Raw genomic sequence first — 21,240 nt, forward strand, 5'->3', positions numbered from 1 at the left:
GTCTTTATTTCACGTACTTACAGATTTATTATCTATGACATAGATGTCAATTGAAAACTATCTTTGTTTTTCCTTATAAAGAAGAATTATTTTTGACATGTCAAAGAACAGGAATGGGCAGATTTCTAAAAAAGTTGTTGCTTCCATCCCTTTATGAATCTGAGGCATGTCACACAAGTTCAATTAGGAACTTCATACAGGAAGTACAAAGCCTGTTGGAGGAACTGTCAGAAGTGTCCCAGTCCATGTTGATGAAGAGGGATTTACTACCCAACCAAGCTTTATTTTTGTCCTCTGTTCCTAGCTCCTTTCAAAATTTTCAGTCTGTGCTGTCTGCATACTTCCAGGATGAAGACCTACAGATGACTAGGGAGTAAAACAATCACTGGGCCATGCAAATGGTATGTCACATATAAAACATATCGGCCTGTGCGCTTTGTCCTGGTGGACGTCAGGGTAGTACCTTCTGGAGCCTGCTGAATTTGCTCAGTGTATTCTGTCCTACATCAAACCTTGGTATGCATTAAAATAGCCTTTAAGGGAGCACTTCCAGAGCAAACTGTTTCTAAAGAGAGAAAGGAGTGACAAAACCCCTCACAATGCTCTGTTTTGACAGATGGCAGGCCACTTGCTGCTCCCTGCAAACAGGGCTTGATGGCCTCCTGAAGAGGACCAGTCATGTCTAGTCATGCAGTAACATACAACATGAAAGAAATGTTCTAGATACTAAAAGACCAAAAAAGAAAAAACTAAAACAAAAACACCCACCAAAAAAACAACAAACAACCCCTCCCCCAAAAAAAACAACAAATCCCCCCAACAAGCCACAAACATATTTACCAGTGAAAGCAGCACTAGAACAGGGTTATTCACATGGAAATATGACCAAATGACACCTAGCTGCTAAAAAAGACAAATTTATACCTGCAGAATAATGTTAACCCTTTTCTTTTCATAGAGAAAGCTTGCTCCATGCAGCCAACTCTAGCAGAACAGTGTTTGACAGAGGCACAAAGAAGTTTGACACACTCCCACAGCATCCTCCTGGACAAACTGGCTGCTCATGGCTCGGGATGTGCATATGCTTTGCTGGGTAAAAATCTATCTAACTATCAAGCCTAAAGAATGGTGGTGAATGGAGTTAAATCCTACTGGCAGCCTACAAGTGCTGTTCCCCAGGGCTCAGTATTTGGGCCAGTTCTAATTAATATCTTTATCAATTATCTGGATGAGGTGATTGAGTGCATCCTCAGTAAGCTTGCAGATGGCACCAAATTGGGTGGGAATGCAGATCTGCTTGAGGGTAGGGAAGCTCTACAGAGAAATCTGGGTGGGCTGAGACAATAGATAAGGTTCAATGAGGCCAAGTGCCAGGTCTTGCACCTGGGTCACAACCACCTCATGCAATGCTACAGGCTTGAGGAAGACTGTCTGGAAAGAGGACGTAGAAAAGGACCTCAGGGTGCTGTTTGAGAGCCAGCCTAACAAGAGCCAGCAATGTGCTCAGGTGGCCAAGAAGGCCGACTGCATCCTGGCCTGTATCAGAAAGCGTAGGACTAGGGAAGTTATTGTCCCCCTGTACTCAATACTGGTGAGACCACACCTTGAGTACTGGATTTAGATCTGGGCCCCTCACTATACGAAGGACACTGAGGTGCTGGAGTGCACCCGAAGGGCTATGAAGCCAGTGAAGGAGCAGCTGAGGGAATTTGGGTTGTTTAGTCTGTAGAAAAGAAGGCTGAAGGGAGACCTTATTGCTTTCTACAACTACCTGAAATGAGCTTGTAGAGAGGCGGGAGTCAGTTTCTTTTGCCTAGCAACAATCAATAGGACAACAGTGTGATAGTTTTAAGGCTATATATTTAATTTCTTCTCACAGAGTTTGAGCAGAAAGGTGAAAGAATGTAAATAAATCACTATTGGGTGTAAGAAAGCAAAATAATGATTATTCTAAACACTTCCATTGGAGAAACTGAAATGTTTAAGAGTCAGTACTCAAAACAAAGTATGGGCAGTCTCTCTCTTTCTCTCTGGTGTTTCTCTGCTGAGCAGTCTACTGGTTTTGGGAGATACCACACACACTTGCATACTGACCTTGACAAGCTAAGCTTAACAAACCTCTCAGCTTCTTGTCTTTCCTCCCCTTTGCATGCTTGCTCTGGGAAGGCAGGGGAAAGAAGCACAGACCCTCTGGGGGCCAGGGGGCTTTGTTGTGTTTTTCTGTTAATTCTACATATTTAAAAATGTTGTGAATAGTGTATATTTGTACATATTCATTGCATCTCATCACAGATTGTAGATCTGCCTGTAAATACAGCCTCATTTGCTTCCAAACTCAGTTAGCCTGGTTACTGTCAGTGTGGGAGGGGAATTTCAGCCTACCACACTGTAACAAACAGGAAATGCCTTCAAGCTGCACCAGGGCAGGTACAGATCAGACATCAGGAAAAATTTCTTTACTGAAGAAGCTGTCAAGCATTGGAACAGGCTGCTCCTGGAAGAGTTTGAGTCACCATTCCTGAAGGTACTTAAAAGATGTGTAGACATAGCACCTAGGGACATGGTTTAATGGTGGACTTGGCAGTACTAGGATAATGGTTGGACTCAAAGATCTTAATGGTCTTTTTGCAATCTGCATAGTTATAAACACACATAACTGGATAGTGTGGAGAGAAGAGTTCCTGCTGTTCATCAGGGCAAGTGATAAGGATGCAGCTCAGATGGATATGTTAATGGCAAATAAAGTATTGGGTTTTTTCATTAGCAGTTAGGAAAAGAGAGAAGGTTTGTTTGGTTTAGATGATGCTAACAAATTGAATTATTCAGCTCTTCAAATCAGAGCCATAAATCCAATCTAGCCTCATGGAATTTTAAAACAATCGACTTTCAAAGCCACAAATGAAAAGGTACTTACCAAAGTGTTTATGCAATGGGAATTTGGAACACAGAGTCCAAGTCCATTATTCTGACATTCATCAATATCTAAGCAGACCTATCAATACAGCAAAACAATACAATATAATGTCAACTTGAGATCCGAGTCTGAAGAAGAGTACCTAAAGTTTAAGTCTAGTAAAGTGCTCTCCTGAAACTACTCTGAGAATGGCACAGACACATCCATAGGCTAACTTTTCAATGTCTCTCCTGACAAGAACTCTGAAGGGACACTATGATAAAGAAAACTGAAATCTTAGGATAGGTTCCTGGCAAACTCACAAGACTTTAGAAAAAAAAAAAAACAACAAACTATGTTCCCCTTGTTGGGCACTACACAGACATGCAAAAAAGTAAACAAAACAAAAGAAACTCTCTTTTCTACCACAGTCTATTTCAAAGTCATATCACAGAAATCAACACAAATTTATCAGGGATACCCACGAAGAGGATGACACTTTTTTCTCCCTTTAAAGCCAAGCAAACACAACTCAGATGTTCTAACTGAAACACTCTTCCAAACTGCACATGGCAGCTATGGAACTACTGAAGTACAAGTAAAATGCAATACAAATACATTGTTATAAACCAGCACCTTGCAATGGTGGCTGCTGCAGGGATGCTGCCACTCACCTGCTTATTGTTCTTAGCATAGCTGAGTCCTATCCCTTGCAGGGTTTGTCCTGTATATCCTGGGGGACAGGTCTCACATCGGAAACCTGGTGCAGTGTTCACACATCGCACTCCGGGGAAGCAAGGGTTGTAGCGGCACTGCAAAGGGAAAGACGAACCCAGCACATGCTCATGCCACAGCAGCATCCAGGCTCTGCCTACACAGACCTCTCACTCAGTGGCAATGCTACAAGCAATGTCTGTATGTCTTCTGTTCAGAGCTTGCTTACAGAGGAGTATCTGTTGCCTCTGCATGTTATTTCTGACCCCAGCAGCTCTTCAGCTATATCTGTAACAGATCTGCAGTCTTTCAATATAGCTTGCAATTGATGGTCCTAAGCTCTGATCTCCAACCCTTACCTTTTCTGGGCAAGCTCAGCTCCCTCAGAGGCTGAGAGCCCTCTGGAAGGGTCCAGACCACACTATCATGAAAGCCACACAACTCCAACCCACCAAATAGTATTTTCCTTACTTATATTTGGGCAAATCTCATAACCAGAAGTAACCCAAACATAACTCAGATGATCATGGATGCCTCAGTTGCACCCACACAGTTCTTGACCAGAAGCCCACAGACAACCTTCAACACTTCTCCCAAAATAGCACATGCTCACAGCATCACTGTTGCCCTGAAGGCACTAACAGCTTCACTGCCTCATGAAGTTTTACAGAACCACAGTAAGCAGTTTCAGTGGCCTTGTGGGTACCAGTTTGAGAACCACAACCTGCACTGCTGCCTCTACAACATCATTAGTTGGTAGGTTATGTTTGTAAGAGTACCAAAAACCATCAACACGTTATCATGCTGCATATAATAAGCACAATAATAAATAAGAAATGTGAAAAAGAAACAAGAGTTTTTAAAACTGTTTCAGCCCCTTCAACAGTAACCATCCATAAAATAGAGGGAGAGCAGATGATACCCACCTACAAACATACAACTTTGAATCAAACAAGTAACAAGGGAGCAAGAAAAAAAATATCTTTACTATCAAAGTGTGTTTGACAGAAAGATTTGTTAGAAATAAGTCCCCATTTAGCTTACGGAAAATGCAAAACTTAGGACATTTTATGCTCATTGCTGTGGATTTTTATTGCAAGCAGCAGAGGGCACTCAAATTACACTGTATACAGAGCAGAGCTGCAACCCCCAAGATACAGAGCGTCAGCATGTACAAGTAGTGTCTTCAAACTGTTAATGAACAAGGGAGCTTATTGCAGAAATGGTAACAGCCTCAGAAAATATGATTGGCAGGTCTTATTGAGAAAGCTTCTAGATTTGGCTTTTCCTGAATTTCTATACAAACTTTTCATTTCCAATGCCAGTTACTAGGAAGCACACAAATAGCTTATTCAATAGAAAGGTGCTCTCCCAGAGGTGGTTCCTGAGGAGTTTAAAAACAAAACAAAACTACTTTTGTTGTCTCAGCTAACTCAGGAAAAGAAATGACACATCCCTTTCATTAGATAATTAAAAGCTCTTGACACTCTTTTTTTTACACCTGTGCACCCATTCATGAAAATCCAGCTGTTAAATGAGGTATTTACTGATGAATAAAGCCTCACCAGACTACATGGACATTTCAGTAATAGTGTCCACAGAAAGACTTCACATATAAGGAAGACTGTATGATACCATTTTGGCAAAATTTCCTTGCTGTTTCTACTGTGAGATCAGGTCTACTATGTGGGGTGATGGCAGGAACATGAAGGCATGTCAATCTTCAAAGAGCCTGACCATTCACAGAAAACCATGTCAATGTCAGGACTCTAAAGAACAGTCTAAGCTTATCTTCCCCAACACTGCTGTCACAGTTAGAGTTGATCCCAACAGAGGAGATTATCACTGGGCTGTGCCTCACTATGGATCTTGCTTAAAAGATGGAACCCATTTGTACTGGTGGGCTCCACCTAGGCTGGCTTGAGTCTCTCACCACGGTTGTTTGTAGCATGAAACTCACATCACAGCTGTCACAGCTTCACCTCTTGCATTCTCATCACCTCCTTTGTTTGTGCCTTCTGTTGCAGCAGACAGTCCATGCCACAAAAGGCAAAATAAGACATTGCCTACATCTCAGAAAACTGCGATACTCGACCCACTTTCTCTCCCTCGAGTTTTGCAAAGACAGATACACAAGTTGGGCACATCACGTCCTCTCTGATGATGAACTACAGCAAAGAATTAAATCACAAGAGCAGTCGAGGCACATCTTGGAAGAAGAGACAGAAAAAACAACAACAAAAAACCGAATTCCTTTTGTTGTTTTACACCATTAGGCAGGTATGCCGCTACTACTGTAGCATTCACAGCATGGCTAATGACCTAATTCTCCTGGTTCCCTGTTCTACTACATCCAGGTGCTTTCAGAAGAAAAAAACAGCATAGTCCTCAGCATACGTGTAATTTCTAACATAGCGAAAGAGGGGAAAAAAAAAGTCAACACTGTCAACTTTAAACACAACCGCAAAGAGGCAAAACAAAACCATGGCTCCAGTTTAGTCCAAAAAACAATACCAAGTTTGGTTCAGGACCACTACAATTTAAAGAAACAAAGCCCACATCAATAAGAAGTGCTTCTGCAGCCTGTAACAGAAGCTACAGTATTTCTTGTGGAACAGAAACAACTATGTCAAAAGCTTGGTTTTGCTGAGGATTTCTCTGTGTGGTTGGTTGCTTGTTTGGGTTTTTTTTTTGTTTTGTTTGTTTGGGTTTTTGTTTGTTTGTTTTTTTAAACACAATCAACCACCACCAAACAAATTTTAAACTTTTAAGTGTTTTCTCAGCTCACACATATAACCTTCAAAAAGTTGCAGCAACACCAAAATAGAGAGAGAGACTTAAATCAGAGTAAACTAGCATTCACTGTCCAAGCAATCAGTAAATTGAAGATACCAAGTATCAGCAACCTATTGGTACGTAAGAAACAGTCACTTTTGAGCTTTTTTTTTTTTTCAAGTTCAATGAAAGTCACTAATTTACCTCATCGATATCTGAGCAGGTAACTCCGTTTCCTGTAAGCCCTTCGGGGCAGGGGCCACACTGAAATCCCTCTGCTGTTTCCATGCACCTTACTCCCCTGAAGCAGGAATTCACTTCACATTTGGGTTTACTGCGCCTAGGAAGCTGAGTTGGAAAACTCACAATCCCCAAACCTTTAATGTAGAAAAAACAACAGTTTCAGCGATTGAAAAAAAAAAAAAAATCCATCGTGGCTTTCAGCTGGCAAGCCCTCTGAAGAGATCCCTGAGATGCTGCAGAGCAGGGGCCTCTACATGCACCTCTACCAGCTGTGCTGTGGCTGAAGAGACTTCATGCTGGAATGGCCGAGCAACTGGCTGTATCCCCAGACAGGGGAAATTAAGGCTGTTTTGTGAGATCCACATGCTTTTTTGGGCTATAAAGGGAAGCCTTCCTCCTAGATTAGTTCCAGCACACACCTGCTGCTGGACCGGGGAGGAAATCTCTGAAACAGTGACCTCAGACTGCCCAAAGGTCTCAAGGGTGACAGTACCAGGCATTTCTCTGGCTAAATTTCCAACACTACCACTTTAAAAGTAAAACAGTGCCATGGCTTCACAAAAGCATACCTGATAGTCTAGAAATAAGACGAATAAAGAAAAAGCATTTGTCAGACCATAAACAAAGCAGGGTATGCAAGTACACTGGCTTAGGTGCACAGAGGCCAGCCCTGAAAAAAAGGAAAGCTATCTGAGGCTCTGGCAGGTGCTGAGCCTTGGTACTGATGCATGTAGGATTTAACGACTTTTTCTTTGGCACTTACTCAAAGCTTGAGTTTTGATGAGGCTGGGCAATGAAATCAGCTAAAAGGCCTCATGAGTTTAAGGCTTTTTTGCCTTATCCAATGAGGGAGTACTTTGTTTTTCACACTGAGCACATGTGTCCTGACTGTCAGTTGTGTAGGAGGGCTATGAAATGGCATTTGGGAAAGCATTAATTTTTTCCACTTACGAAAAAGATGGAGACAACCTTTTGGGTCTTACTGCTGTTATCCAGTGACTGCCTACTTTCAGATGACTTTAAGGTGGACTGAAGGGATCTTCTTTAGACTGACAGTATCATCTAGAACAGAACATTATTCCTCCCTTGTCCTTCTGATATTTTTCATGAACTACCTGGCAAGCAATTTCACCCTCTCCATGAACAAGCGGCACAGCAAGAACTGACAGTACAGAGTGAGTGCTACTTCTTGGGTTAGTGGGGTTTTATCCCACAATAGGTGATTGTTAGGTCTGTGGACTGTTAGGTCCCCCCCAGCTAATGAAAACCTATTTTAAATTTTTGACCAATACATTTAGAATGTTGGGCACAGTACTTTCTAAAAGAATTTCTTAGAAACAAAGCTGATGCAATCAATACTGATTTCAAAATGACTGCACATCCCATCTGGTTGCCTTTTAAAATCAGTAACAGGAATACTTACCACATGCTTGGCACTCAGCTATGGTATTTCTCAGGAAAGTTGTTTCCTTGACCTTGAGGATATAGAAGATAAACATTTAGATACAGGCATCTCCAGTTTGCATCTGGCTGCCAGAAGAACCATTATCTTTTTTTCCAGAGGATGTCACTTAAACCATGCAACATAGGAACTCTATCCTGAAATGAGATGCTCTTTGTACTCCATAAAATTAAGGACAGCCATCCTGGTGGTACTTCAGTTCAGCTTTCCTCAATAGGATCTTTACAAATTACATGCAAAACTTAATGCATGCACCACCACCAATTCCAGTTCTGATACTCAACAGCATGTGGAATGAATACTATTTCCATTCTGTTCAAGAGGCCTGCCTCTAACAGCAGTAGAATGGCTACTCTAATTCCTCTACGCTTAAAGACACTAGATTTTCTGGATCTGAATAAGCAAGTCTCCTACACTCCCACATTCAGTGACACTCCATAGTGAGCACAGTGTACTAGGACCTTTATGGTTATTTTTTATCCACTGTGCTGCCTTTGAGGCAAGAAATTCTACACAGGAGCTTCTTGCTTATGGGAATTCTCCCCTGACTCTATCAAAAGTGGCAAGCTCAGGATATTTGACATCGAAGCCATTACACAGTACCTGTTGTCTGAGAAGGTCTTTCACGTCTCCCAGTATCTGGTTCATCTGCATCATCTGACCCATCAGCTGCCTATTAAAATCACCTGCACAGAAACAGCGATGAAAGAGTGCACAATGCATGTAACGCTCCTTCACGTGCCATGAAAATTGCTGAGATACAAGATGGAAAGAGCCAAGGAGTGAAGACATTACTGTTATTTAAGCCCTGTAAGAATTCTTAGACTAAATACCACATCTAGCTCTGATTTTTATAAAGGGATTTGCAGGAACTTTTCTGGACTAAGCTCTACTCTATGCTACAGAAGCAGTCAAAGAAGAAACCTCTCCACAGAGAGAAAAAGCAGTCTGTGATTTTTCTACCATTTCAGTGGCAAGTCTCTCCAGGAAGGCCTAACAATGCTGATAACTTAATGCTACTAGTGTTACTGGTTCCCCCAAGCCTGGAACCAGCAGCCCTAAGTGAAACTTCAGCATTTTATGACTGAGTTTTTGTGATAATCCATTTGGAACAGGAAGGCAAGGCACAGGCATGAAATGTCTGAGCACACAATGGGAAGTCACCTCTCATTAGTGTATTCCATGTTACCACAACTAATTGCTGCACACTCTTCAAAGTGAAGTTACCCTGCTTTCTGAGCAAGCTCACCATGCAGCCCCAACCATGCATCAGGAGTGCCTGCTCTAATGAAAACAGCACTTTTAATATTTGTGACAGTCATTTGGCTTTTCTTCTAAAAGGCAGCACAAGTTTCACAGCTGCATTTGCTTCTGGGGAGGGTAGATTTTGTATGGACTCACAAAACATCCACTCAGTGTGCTACGAATGAACATCAAAGCGAGTTCTCAATACCAGACAATGAATTAAAGACCTCTATGACAAGACCAGAAGTTACATCTGTAATGAGCCATAGTGAAGGACCAGAAACAAAGCAAGACATGAGACTCTTATCTGTTAAATGAAATATTAGTTTTGACACAGTGACAGAAGAGAAGCAGGGAGCAGGTTTAGCACAGTAGCTCATAGCAGTTTATTTGTAGCTGACTTTGGAGTTTGTAGCTTTTTTCACCAGCTATTTGTAAGCTGAAAAGACTGTGCGTCAAAAAAATGTCATGAACACATGCTCTTTTGCATTCTAACCAGGCAGGACAGTTTGATATTATGCCCAGTGGTTTCACGGAGGTTTATTCAAGTGTTATTTTTGTGAATATACAAAAAAAAAAAAAAAGCTTTCCTAATGTTTACCTCACTATTTTGTGCTTCAAAGAATGTCTGTTTCCAAACATTCTAGTGGGAATTGCCCAATTTTTCACATAGTGTGGTTCTTCCTTTCAGATCTTCTCTTCAAAACATTGAGTAAGTTTAAAGACTTGGGAACCACCCCTTCCAGAACCTGCCTCTATTCTAGTCTCAATCTTGTCTTCCTCTTATTGGGAAAGAAGGCATCAAAACTTAGTATCATGTGTATTTCAGAATCCCACAGTGGAACTTGAAACACAGGCTCTCAGGACACATGCTGGTATCCTTGTTTGGCTTGATTTTTTTTGTTTTTCAACAAAAAATGGTTTAGACACTATTGATTGAGATTGGCAAAAAATTCTTAAGATTTCAGATGCTCTTTGTTGGCTAACATCCAAATCAAAACCAGATCTATTCTGTACAGTTAAATTTTGCAGACTTAAAACTTTAAGATGGACTAAAAAGGTTATTCTGCCACAAACTATTATGTCTTGTTTGAAAATTCGACAGCAGAGTAGCAACAGATTACTTCTTTTTCTCATCCATTGAAAGCCAAGCCATACAGTGGGTACCACCTGCAGCAGAATGACCAGTGATCAGTGGTTTAGAGAGGCCTTTCAGGGAGCTATTGTTTCACAATATATTGTAGAGAGGCTTTCCCCAGAAGTGAGCAGGATATGCAGAAGGTACAGTTTGAAGCCACACAGTTATCTGGTCTCATCATGTAGTCTTTCTCATCCATACCCTACCTACTGCAGCAACACCCCAGGTTCAGCTCACCCCTAGCTCTATACTCCAAGTCATCAACAACCTGAGTAACAGAATGGCTTTCACAGCAATAATTAAATTCAGAGACAGATCTGAAGAATTACTGCCTAGCAGGGGACGGAATTCTCTTGACATGCTTATTATCTGTAAGCCTGAAGTCACACTAGGGAGCTACCCTGTCTTTCTCTTCCCAGGACTTGGCCATATAGAATGGTTTGGGTTGGAAGAGATCTTTAAAGATCATCTAGTCTAACTAGTTTGCAATGGTAGGAACACGTTTCACTAGGTCAGGTTGCTCAAAGCCCCATCCAACCTGACTATGAATACTTCCAATGAATGGGGCATCCACAACTTCTCTGGGCAACATGCTCCTCTACAGGGCTTTGAATTTAGAGCAGGTGAACAACTCTGTTGCACAGCTAACTGGCCCAGGCAGGGTAAATGCACAAACAACAGCATATGTAATTGCAGGCCACAGCAAAACACCTCACAGACACTTCTAGTTCTCTTGGGAGCAATACTTGCTCAAGCACCCCACTTGACTCCATTCAGCAAAGTTAGGAATCCTGAAGAATCATTCAAAGAGATTGTGGTTACTTGGTCAGAGATAAAAAAGTATGGATGATGGCTGAGAACAGTAACCTTGCAGCCTATAATCCTCTTACGGAAATTGTGTACGTATGCTGCATGGGGAATTACAAAGAGGCAGGTTCAAAGTAAACAGAGGGAGGTATCTCCCCAGACTTGCAATTAATTTATTGCCAGAAGACCTTCTTAATCATGCATTTAAAACTGGATAGATTCATGGAAGGAAACATACATTTCCTTACTCCCCAGTCACAAAGGGACAAGAGAAAAGAACAGAGCATTATTTGAACTTAGCCAAAACAGTGCAGCCAAGGTCAGCAGAAGCCAGCATAGCACAAAGCTAGTACCTCCCAGAGCAAGGAAGCCAAAAGAGAGAGAGAAAGTTTACCAAACTAATTCTTATGGTAGATATCGCTCCAATGGAATTGTTTAGAACTATCATTATTTTCCTTTTTACACTCAATGGTGATTTATTTACTTTCTGTTCAAGATCTGTGGAAAGGTACTTTTAAAGGTACAGCCTAAAACTACCACAGTTCAGTACAAAACAGAAAGACTCCAATTTCTGGTGGAGAGCTCTGAATTACCATGAACTGCTGGAGAACAGGAAAGTCTTCAGGCAAAACTACAGTGTAAACACACTGTAACACCAGTCTTACACTCTTACCGGTGGGTCTACATTGGCATACTGTCCCTACCAATAGCTAAGTTAAAAGAATCTTTGGTCTGGTACAACATTGAGTTCCCCCCTTGCAAACCACTATGTCAGCTTCAGGTACCCTGCATGAACTAGATGATCTCCAAAGATCTTATGATTACATGCAGCAAACCAATCTCATCTACCAAACCCAGTACATCTGTGGTACCCACATGGGAACAAGGAAAGACCCAAATATACATGTTCAACCTCTGTCTGACCACTGTGTTGTCATCCACATTGCTTAGGTGTCCGTTACATGGACTGAATACAAAGGGAATGCAGCTGCCACAGAGCAAGCAATGGCCAGGCACACAGTCAAAGCTATGCAGTTATTCAGATCCAATGTTCTCCCAAGAATTCTCCAATTAATATGCAAACACATGCTTTTACCAAGATATGTAGATCTCGTATATAGATGTCACACCCCTAGACAACTAAGCATGTGCATTCTAGCTTTTTATGGCTGAACACTAAGCTGCAGTTACCTGATATATTGCTCCTGTAAAAGGGCATTGTGAAGCATATACAAAGTGCAAGGCACCTGAGTTAATATTGTTGTTGGAACATTTGCATGTTTTCCTTTGGTGGATCTGACTCTTAGACTTTGAACATACTCACGTGAGTTGTATTAATATTATTATAATAGTATGATACTGATTTTACTTCAAGGTAATAAGCAATTGAATATTGAGAGCTGCAGCCAGAGACAATATCTCTGTTTCACTACTACCTGTATTATTGATTAAGGAGCAAAAAGCTACAGATGAGAAAATTGCAAGTCTGCAATCTGGAAATGTTGCTCACAGAGCCCTGAGTTTTCCCCATGGTTACCACACATTAACATACTGTATGCACACTGTGAACCCATTCTTTCCCCTCACATGCAAAGCAGAAAGGCAGATCAGCACTAGAAATGAGTACATATGGGGTAGTCTAGCCCAGGTTTGCCATGTCAAGATGTTTGAGACCACTCTTGCCCACCACGAAGAATTGTACCCTTTATGTGATTCATTGATGCCATGTCTTCTGTTTACTGGATGACCTGGGATTTATTCACAGAATCACGGAATCAACCAGGTTGGAAGAGACCTCCAAGATCGTCAAGTCTAACCAATCACCTAGCCCTATCTAATCAACTAGACCATGGCACTAAGTGCTCCATGCAGTCTTTCCTTAAAGACCTCCAGGGACGTTGACCCCACCACCTCCCTGGGCAGCCCATTTCAGTGGGCTTTCTGTGAGGAACTTTTTTCTAAGATCAAGCCTAAAGTTTCCCCTGGTGCAGCTTGAGACTGTGTCCTCTTGTCCTGTTGCTGGTTGCCTGGGAGAAGAGACCAACACCCACCTGGCTAAAACCCCTCTCAGGTAGTTGTAGACAGCAATGAGGTCTCCCCTGAGCCTCCTCTTCTCCAGGCTAAACAACCCCAGCTCCCTCAACCTCTCTTCACAGGGCTTGTTCTTGAAACCTCTCACCAGCCTTGTTGCCCTGCTCTGGACACGTTCAAGTATCTCAATGTCCTTCTTAAATTGAGGAGCCCAGACCTGGACACAGTACTCAAGCTGTGGTCTAATCAGTGCTGAGTACAGGGGCAGAATGACTTCCCTGATCCTGCTGGCCACATTATTTCTGATGCAGGCCAGGATGTCATTGGCCACCTTCACCACCTGAGCACACCACTGGCTCGTGTTCAGCCGGCTGTCAACCAGCACCCACAGGCCCCTCTCTGCCTGGATGCTTTCCAGCCACTCTGTCTCCATCCTGTAGCACTGCATAGGATTGTTGTGGCCAATGTGTAGAACCCAGCACTTAGATGTCTTAAACTTCATTCCATTGGTCTCTGCCCATCTATCCAGACTGCCAAGGTTCCTCTGCAGAGCCCTTCTACCTTCTAACAGATCAACACCTGCTCCCAGCTTGGTGTCATCTGCAAACTTCCTGATGTGGACTCAATCCCCTCATCCAGATCATCAGTAAAGATAATAAACAGGATTGGGCCCAACATTGATCCCTGGGGGACACCACTAGTGACTGGCTGCCAGCTGGCAGTGGCACCAATTCACCACCATTCTCTGGGCACGGCCCCCAGCCAGTTCCTAACCCAGCACAGAGTGCTCCTGTCTAAGCCACAGGCTGACAGCTTGGCCAGGAGTTTGCCATGGGGGACACTCTCAAAGGCCTTGCTGAAGTCCAGGTAGACTACATCCACAGCCTGCCCCACATCCACCCAAACCCTGGAGATCTTCAGGAATTCTCACTGTCCCAGCTCCTTCCTTTCTTCCCTGCTCCCAGCTTGCTTTCCACAATGCTCAGCACAGGCAGAAAAGGAATTGGTTTTGGAGCAGGTTTCCAGTCCAGAAGGTGACAAAACACTCAGCTAACTTGCAGCAGGACTGGTGGCTGCCTTGCAATAGCTTTTCCCGTGTGCACCTGCAGGCTCTGTAGCTGCAGCACCAACTTGCTCTGCAGTCTACTGCGTCCTTCTTCATGCCTCATTCCTTCTCCCTCTGGAACACTCCAGTAATCAACAGAAGATAAATACTGGCCACGTGCATAAATACATTACTAGGTATTGCTACTCTATAATTCTTCCTATATTCATAAAGCCTGGAGCAGTGTATCACATTTAGGATTACTTTCTGTCTGCAATTGGCTAGCATGCAAATACTTAATATTTTAAGCTGATACAAGCATATCATGATCATAAAAGTCTGTTCTTCAGAAAGGCTAAAAAGCCTCTTAATTATTACAGACTCCTCCCTCACTAGGGCAACAATTCATTGCTTCAGCACCAGCAGCAGTGAAGTTTTGTTTTTTTTTCCAAACCAAACAATTTTTAAAACATTGACAGGAAACGATCATGGCTGTAACTCAGTCAAACAGTAATACTTGTCCATAAAGCTTCTCCACATTTTAAATATTCATTCCATTAGCTTCTTTGCACTGGTATCCTAAGGAATGATTTTTAACTCCTGGTTGCAGATCTTACCAGTGTACTGAGGAATAGGTTCAGTTTGTTGAAGAAAACAATCCTGCAGGTTCCCCACTTGGGCAAGTGTTCCACCAGTTACCAGCTTCAGCTCATCTAGTGCATCCTGGACTCATAATAAAAGACAAAATCATAATTCTGGTACAACAAGGGGGGAAATGAAATATCACACAAACAAACTTTTTAGAGAGGATGTTCATTTCCTAAACATGCAGGACTCCTCCACTGCCACCCAGCACTATCTGAACTATAGTAAAATCCCTAATATCTGCCTTTCATATTTTCAGATAGCTGTGATTTTATTCTGAACTTGTTTTCCACTATTCTGATTCATATTATCTTGCACATTTTTTTGTTGAATTGAATACAAAACAGACTTTTTCCCTTTTTCCACCTCCCTCTCCTCACACAGGTTTCTATTAACAATTTTAGGAATGTGGGCCTAGTGATTCTCCCCATAAACAGGCTCATTTTCAAGCCTGTGATGAAAGCAAAGGGCAGCCGTTAAACAGAATGCCTTTATACCTTCTAATGCATATTTTGCATTACTGATGATGGAAGATGATACTGTCTATATCAAGACTGCTGATGCTGACATGACAGGAATTTTTGTCAACCCGTGGCTAGCAGATAGAGGAAGGAAAGTTATTGTAATCAAACAGATTGAGGTTGGGCTATCACACTATGTGAGTCCCCCTCCTTATTTTGTCTTTTTTTTAGTCCATTTGGCTTATCATGATTAGAAAAGCCACTTACACAGACAAGAGTTGATAATATTGAACGCCTTAAGATGCTAACAAAAAGCTGCCCTTACTACATCAGTTAGGTTCATGCAGTAAGTTCAGTCACAAAGAAACAGATAGACTTAGGTGAGAGACGCATCAATGTATTTCCTCTTACAAGCTAAAAACTGTTTAACTGAACAACATAACTATTATTTGGTTCAGTGAAGCTAAGATTTCACCTGTTACACAGGGAGCTCCTATTTACATTTATTTCTCAAATTAGTAACTCAAGAATTACTGAATCACTGTTGTACAGAACTTCGCTGCTGCAAGGACTGAGGTCCAGATTCAGAAGATCCTTGGGGATCCATGTAAGTGCTAAGCCTACTCCCAGTTTTCCTGCTTACCTGTGTCTTCTCCTGGAAAGTGCGCAACTCCACTGCTGCTGACCTCTCAGACAGCATGGAAAATGCTCTGGGCAGGTCCTGAACAGCACCTACTTGCAGGCAGTCCAGATACAACTCTATTGTGTTCGATCCCTGCTGCAGGCCACTCAGCCACAAGATGACAGCATGGGGTTTGCCATCAGCCAGCTGGATGTTGCTTAAGATCACCGAATTCAGCCTCCCATCACTCTTCATATAGCGCAGCACCACTAGTATAAAATACACAGAAGGACTATCAGGGGGTAGCAGATAACCCAAGGCTGATCAAGGAAGGCTCTGTGGAAATCTGCACTTGCTCTGGTATTTTTCCACATACCAGCTTTTATAAATGCATCCCACATGCAGATACAAATGCTAATAATAAATGGGACATTGAATTTCAGAGCAGGATTACCATGACTATTGAACGACTTCCCATTTGAAAAACACTGCACAGTGTTTTCCACTGCTTTGTCCAGGCCTCTCTAACTGGCTTAACCCAATGTCACCTTTCAAGGCATAACATGATATAATACAGGTAGTAAAGGTAGAAGATGTAGCAAACAGCCTGCAGTCAGCATTTTGAGAAGTACATATTGACAAACCCAGTAATAATCTGTAGCAGAAACATACAATTAGGAAAAAACAGTAAAATCAAATTTCAGTGATGCATATTGCATTTAGTGAAACCCTCTGACAGCGTATCTAAATGCACCTTAAAAGAATCCAAAGGAAATATGATTTGAGGCAGTTCTTTGTAAAAAAAAAAAAAAAAAAACAGTACGTAAAACTAAAATATAATGCAGAAAAGACATACTCCACCCCTAAAGAGGACTAAGTCCCCTCTCAACTCTTCTTTAAAGCGTAAGTATATGGCCTACTTGGTAATTCATACAGTAAATTCTCATTTTATGAAGTAAAATACACCACCAAAACCAGCGGCAAACAAAAACCGTTACATGCTGTGCAATATTGAAAAAAATGCCTCTTTCCAATGGATATTTGATCAGCAAGCTAGTACCTGAAAGCTAAATCTCTTAGACCAAGCTAGCTTTTTCTTTCCACAAAATCTCTCCCTGGCTCTCCAAATGCGTATTTACAGAAGCGTTGAGCTGAGTGCATCTAGACAGTGTGTAACTACTCTACAATATTAGATAGACCTTGTTTCAAAGATCTCACTCATCACCAGCCTGCAGGTCCCTCATTCACTCACAATAAGTTATGCACATTGAAAAGTCAAACTGCACAGACAGCCACCTAAACAAGTGAACATCTCTCTGAAGTTCACAGAGGGCTGCTACTGTTTCATCAAATAATACATCTTAACATGAGGTCAGCTAAAAACTGTGGATATAGTGGAAGGGAAAAACTCACTCATCCCACTTCTATTTATTTAACAAATTATCATCCCACCTCTGATCTACTAACATACTCTGATGCTGCGATACCTATGCTTGTCCATGACCTTCTGAATTACTAGGTGTATGTCCCCTACTTTTTTTGTACTTGTCAATGCAATCATTGAAAGAATCCAGATTTATACCAGCACTAACAGAGCATCTTTAAAGTCTACACCAGCACTAAAGTCTTCAGCAGCTGTGATCAATGTCAGGAATGTGTTCATTACTGTCTATATCAAAACGCTGCCAGACCAGAGATTTCTGCAAAGGTGCATGAAGTCATCAGTAACTTGTTAAAGGTAGCATTTATTGGCAAGCTCCAAGGTCTGACAAGACAGTACATCACAGGCATTTTACTTTCATGAATATTATACACACCTGAAAACAAGATCTTTGGATCTGGACCCTTTCAGAGTGACCAAAGAGCAGTAAGCTACAGACAGAAAGAGGAGACTGTAGCCTAGAACAGACATCGCCAGAATAGTTTCAGGACAAGAAGCAGTCTGCTTTAAAGAAGGATCAAGTATTCCTCCTTCAGCCAAAGGCAAATACCCATCTGGTACACTAGAGTAGGCTTTGGAAAGGAAATATTGCTGGACCACAGCCTCTGCAAGATTTAACTCATGCAAGACCCTGCGTTATGTGTTGGTTCCTAGGACATTCCACACTGTCATTCATGAGACTAACTGGGTCAACTTGTACTGTTTAAGAAACAGATTTTCAACAGAAGTGCTAATCCTGCCAGTAAATACAAATTGCTTTATATAACTGTTAAGTTGCATCACTTATGCACTTAATTCCTTCGCTTAATAAAGGAATTGTTAAAAAAAAAGGCAAGAAACTCATGGATGCTGTTTGCCGCTGAAAGTTAGGCAGCTGCCCGGTAATTCAAATCTGTGCTTTAAAAACATTTAGCCATTGTAAACTACCAGGTACACCAAAACAAAACCAAAATGTGAGCAAACCATTCAGAACACAGCTGTCAAACGTGGCACTTCAAAGGATCACTAAGGCCTGCACAGGGCTAGTTAAATCAGATTTGGTGTGTAAGTAGAAATACCATGCAGAGGAAGCACTAAGCACACATGCACCCCTCCAAAACCGTAGGTTAATTTAAACACTGCATTTTGTTGGCTCACCAATGAAGTGATGGTGTTGAGAGGACCATAAACAGCATTCACACTCCATGCTTTCAGGATATGTGACAATGTCCTGCATGTGGTCTAACTCACTGTATAAAGCAGCCATACAGGACACTTCCAGAGAAATCACATTTGTAAACACTGCCTATTACTCACATGCTGCTATATGCTTTAAATAGGGCGCACTAAGAGGCAAAGAGACCTCCATGGAAGAGCCTTGCTGCAATAAGCCTCCCCATTTGATCAGTTCTCTAATAATAGGTTGGTCACAGATGTACCCCCATCTACTCAACACTGGTCATCAACAGGACAAGTTTCTTCATTCTGCCTATCTATATGCCACCACTCTGTCACAGATACTTCTCAAATACAAGCATACTGAGGACAAAAATCCAAAGAAGCCACATAACCTTTCACTGGAAAGCCTCTTCAGTCTGTTAGTTAAATTTATCAGTAACAATCAGACATGCAGGTATTCTTGATATGGGTGATGAACCATTTACTTAGCAATTTGTTAAGACAGTGTTAGGAACTGTATGACAAACACTGATAAGGCTGCGTGACCACCTCTTGCCCATCCCTAAAACATACTTAACACAAAAGGTTCTTATTCCCTGATCTCGAAGGTCAACCACCCATGTTTTAACTCACTCCCTTACACTTCCCATGCAAAAGGTGTGTTTTTCTTCAGCAGATAAAATAATTTTTCTATGTATAAAATGAAATTTCTCAGTAGAGTTTCTTTGAATATTAGGCTCAACTGCTCATTTACAATATTTACAGCAGCAAATTATAGCAGTGGTGAAGTCAATGGAGCAACGATAATTTACACAATTTGACTTTTTTTGCTGAACCTTAAATCTGCAATATGTCCTAGGTATGGTCTAGAAAGTGATGAAATCTCACCATTTCTAAAAGTCTGCTGAAGTTCATACCCTGACTCCAGATTAAGTCATTTTGATAAATGGAGAACACTTGAATTCAGCCAAAAGATCCTGTCAGTACTAGAAATGTTTGTCTTCTACAGTCACTTCTAACCTCAGAGCAAGAACCTGCCTTTTATATGCATGAGGAAGCAAATGCCATGTGTCCCTCACATTCCTGACTAATAAGAACCAGTGACTGTCCCAAGGGGGAAAAAAACCCACACCCAAAAAAACAACAACCCCCCCACCCCCCAACCACAAACAACCCAAACTGCCTCTTTTCTCTATACTCCACTTTTTTTTTCCTTTTTTCTCAGCACTGCTCAGACCAAGTGCCAAGGCAGAGTGGAGATACCATCTGGCTGTCAGATCAGCTTCACTGGCCAGGAAGAAGCAGCACACAGTGAGACGAAGGAAAAAAGGGGAATGAGATGGGAGGTAATCAACGACTTAATCTTGTGAGGACAGGCCTAAGTGGTGACTTACAAGCACAAAAGTCAATCACGCAATTCAACATCTTTCTGTGATAATAACGGTCAGTCCAGCATTAGTTTTCTCTTACATATGCTAAACAACTCACCTTTGCTCATCCGTCCCACTACTGTAAATTCAAAATACTTGCTGTTGTCAGAGGAAAAATACAGGCCAAATATGGTGGCTGTGCTTTTTGTCTGCAGTTTGAACGTTGAGAGCAAATACACTTCATTCAACGTAGGATCACCAAGTGCTTCTTGCAAGAAGTTTGTTCCCACTCTCTTGTTAGAATACGGAAGGAGATCAAAAACTGAAAAATAAATTTCAGCAGCAACTTAAATATAATAATGACCAAAGAAGAATGTAGGCTGAAGCCAATCACTGGCGACTGTATGCTCTTTGCTATTTCCACATGGCTACTTTGAAGACTATGTTGTCCCATCTAAGATAAACAGTATGAAAACAAAAATTAAAAATAAATATAATCCTTAAAGATCATCTAGTCCAACCGCCTGGCATTGGCAGGGGCACATTAATCAACCTGATCTAGTGAAAGATGTCCCTGTGCCCTTGACAGCAGGGTTGGACTAAATGTCCTTTATGATTCTGTCAAAATACCACACAAATGTTGTGATAACTGATCTTATCATTTAAAAAAAAAAAAGAGAGAGAGAAAAAAACAAGCAACCAAACCACATCATCAAAGGAATTATTGGTAAGCTACTACAAGGGAAATACCTAGCCTTAAAAATTTAAGTACTCAAATATTTTCAGATAGATCTCAAAAATTTTTCTGAGGATGCATCTCAATAGAAAACTTTCTAACTTAGTTCTGCTTTCATAAATTCAGATGCTTGTGTTCACGTTTCAATTAGCTTGAATATCCAGCATCAAAACCTTCAGGCAGATTTACAGTGTACTTACACTAAGAACTATTTTGATGGTGTCTGCAGGGCACCAATTAAAATGCTAAACAGCCAAGTAAGGTAGGTTTTCTTACAATCTCTTATTTCAAGCCACTGGTATTAAAGCCATACCTTTCCAATATAGTCTGATAAATTACAACATACAGGCGTTACTTAAAAAGAGCGAGGCCATATTTTTCTCCCATACCAGCACAACACCATAGAGCTGCCTCTGAGTAAAGGCTCTCACACCTGACGCAAAGGCACATGACA

The 21,240-nt window shown here is 41.5% G+C and overlaps 1 protein-coding gene across 1 annotated transcript in view; it reads right to left on the reverse strand.

Annotated features, from left to right (window-relative positions):
- Nucleotides 1–21,240, reverse strand: part of THBS4 (thrombospondin 4) — a 39,212-nt gene that overhangs the window by 15,005 nt on the left and 2,967 nt on the right. Inside the window, exons 2-9 of the mRNA XM_054398022.1 lie at nucleotides 20,169–20,372; nucleotides 16,103–16,350; nucleotides 14,971–15,076; nucleotides 8,691–8,773; nucleotides 8,049–8,100; nucleotides 6,587–6,759; nucleotides 3,568–3,705; nucleotides 2,915–2,992 (exon numbers count right to left, since the gene is read on the reverse strand). Of these exons, the coding sequence (XP_054253997.1) occupies nucleotides 2,915–2,992; nucleotides 3,568–3,705; nucleotides 6,587–6,759; nucleotides 8,049–8,100; nucleotides 8,691–8,773; nucleotides 14,971–15,076; nucleotides 16,103–16,350; nucleotides 20,169–20,372 (1,082 nt within the window). The remainder of the gene's footprint in view (nucleotides 1–2,914; nucleotides 2,993–3,567; nucleotides 3,706–6,586; nucleotides 6,760–8,048; nucleotides 8,101–8,690; nucleotides 8,774–14,970; nucleotides 15,077–16,102; nucleotides 16,351–20,168; nucleotides 20,373–21,240) is intronic.

The sequence above is a fragment of the Indicator indicator genome, chromosome Z (genome assembly GCF_027791375.1).
Source record: "Indicator indicator isolate 239-I01 chromosome Z, UM_Iind_1.1, whole genome shotgun sequence".
NCBI lineage: Eukaryota > Metazoa > Chordata > Aves > Piciformes > Indicatoridae > Indicator > Indicator indicator.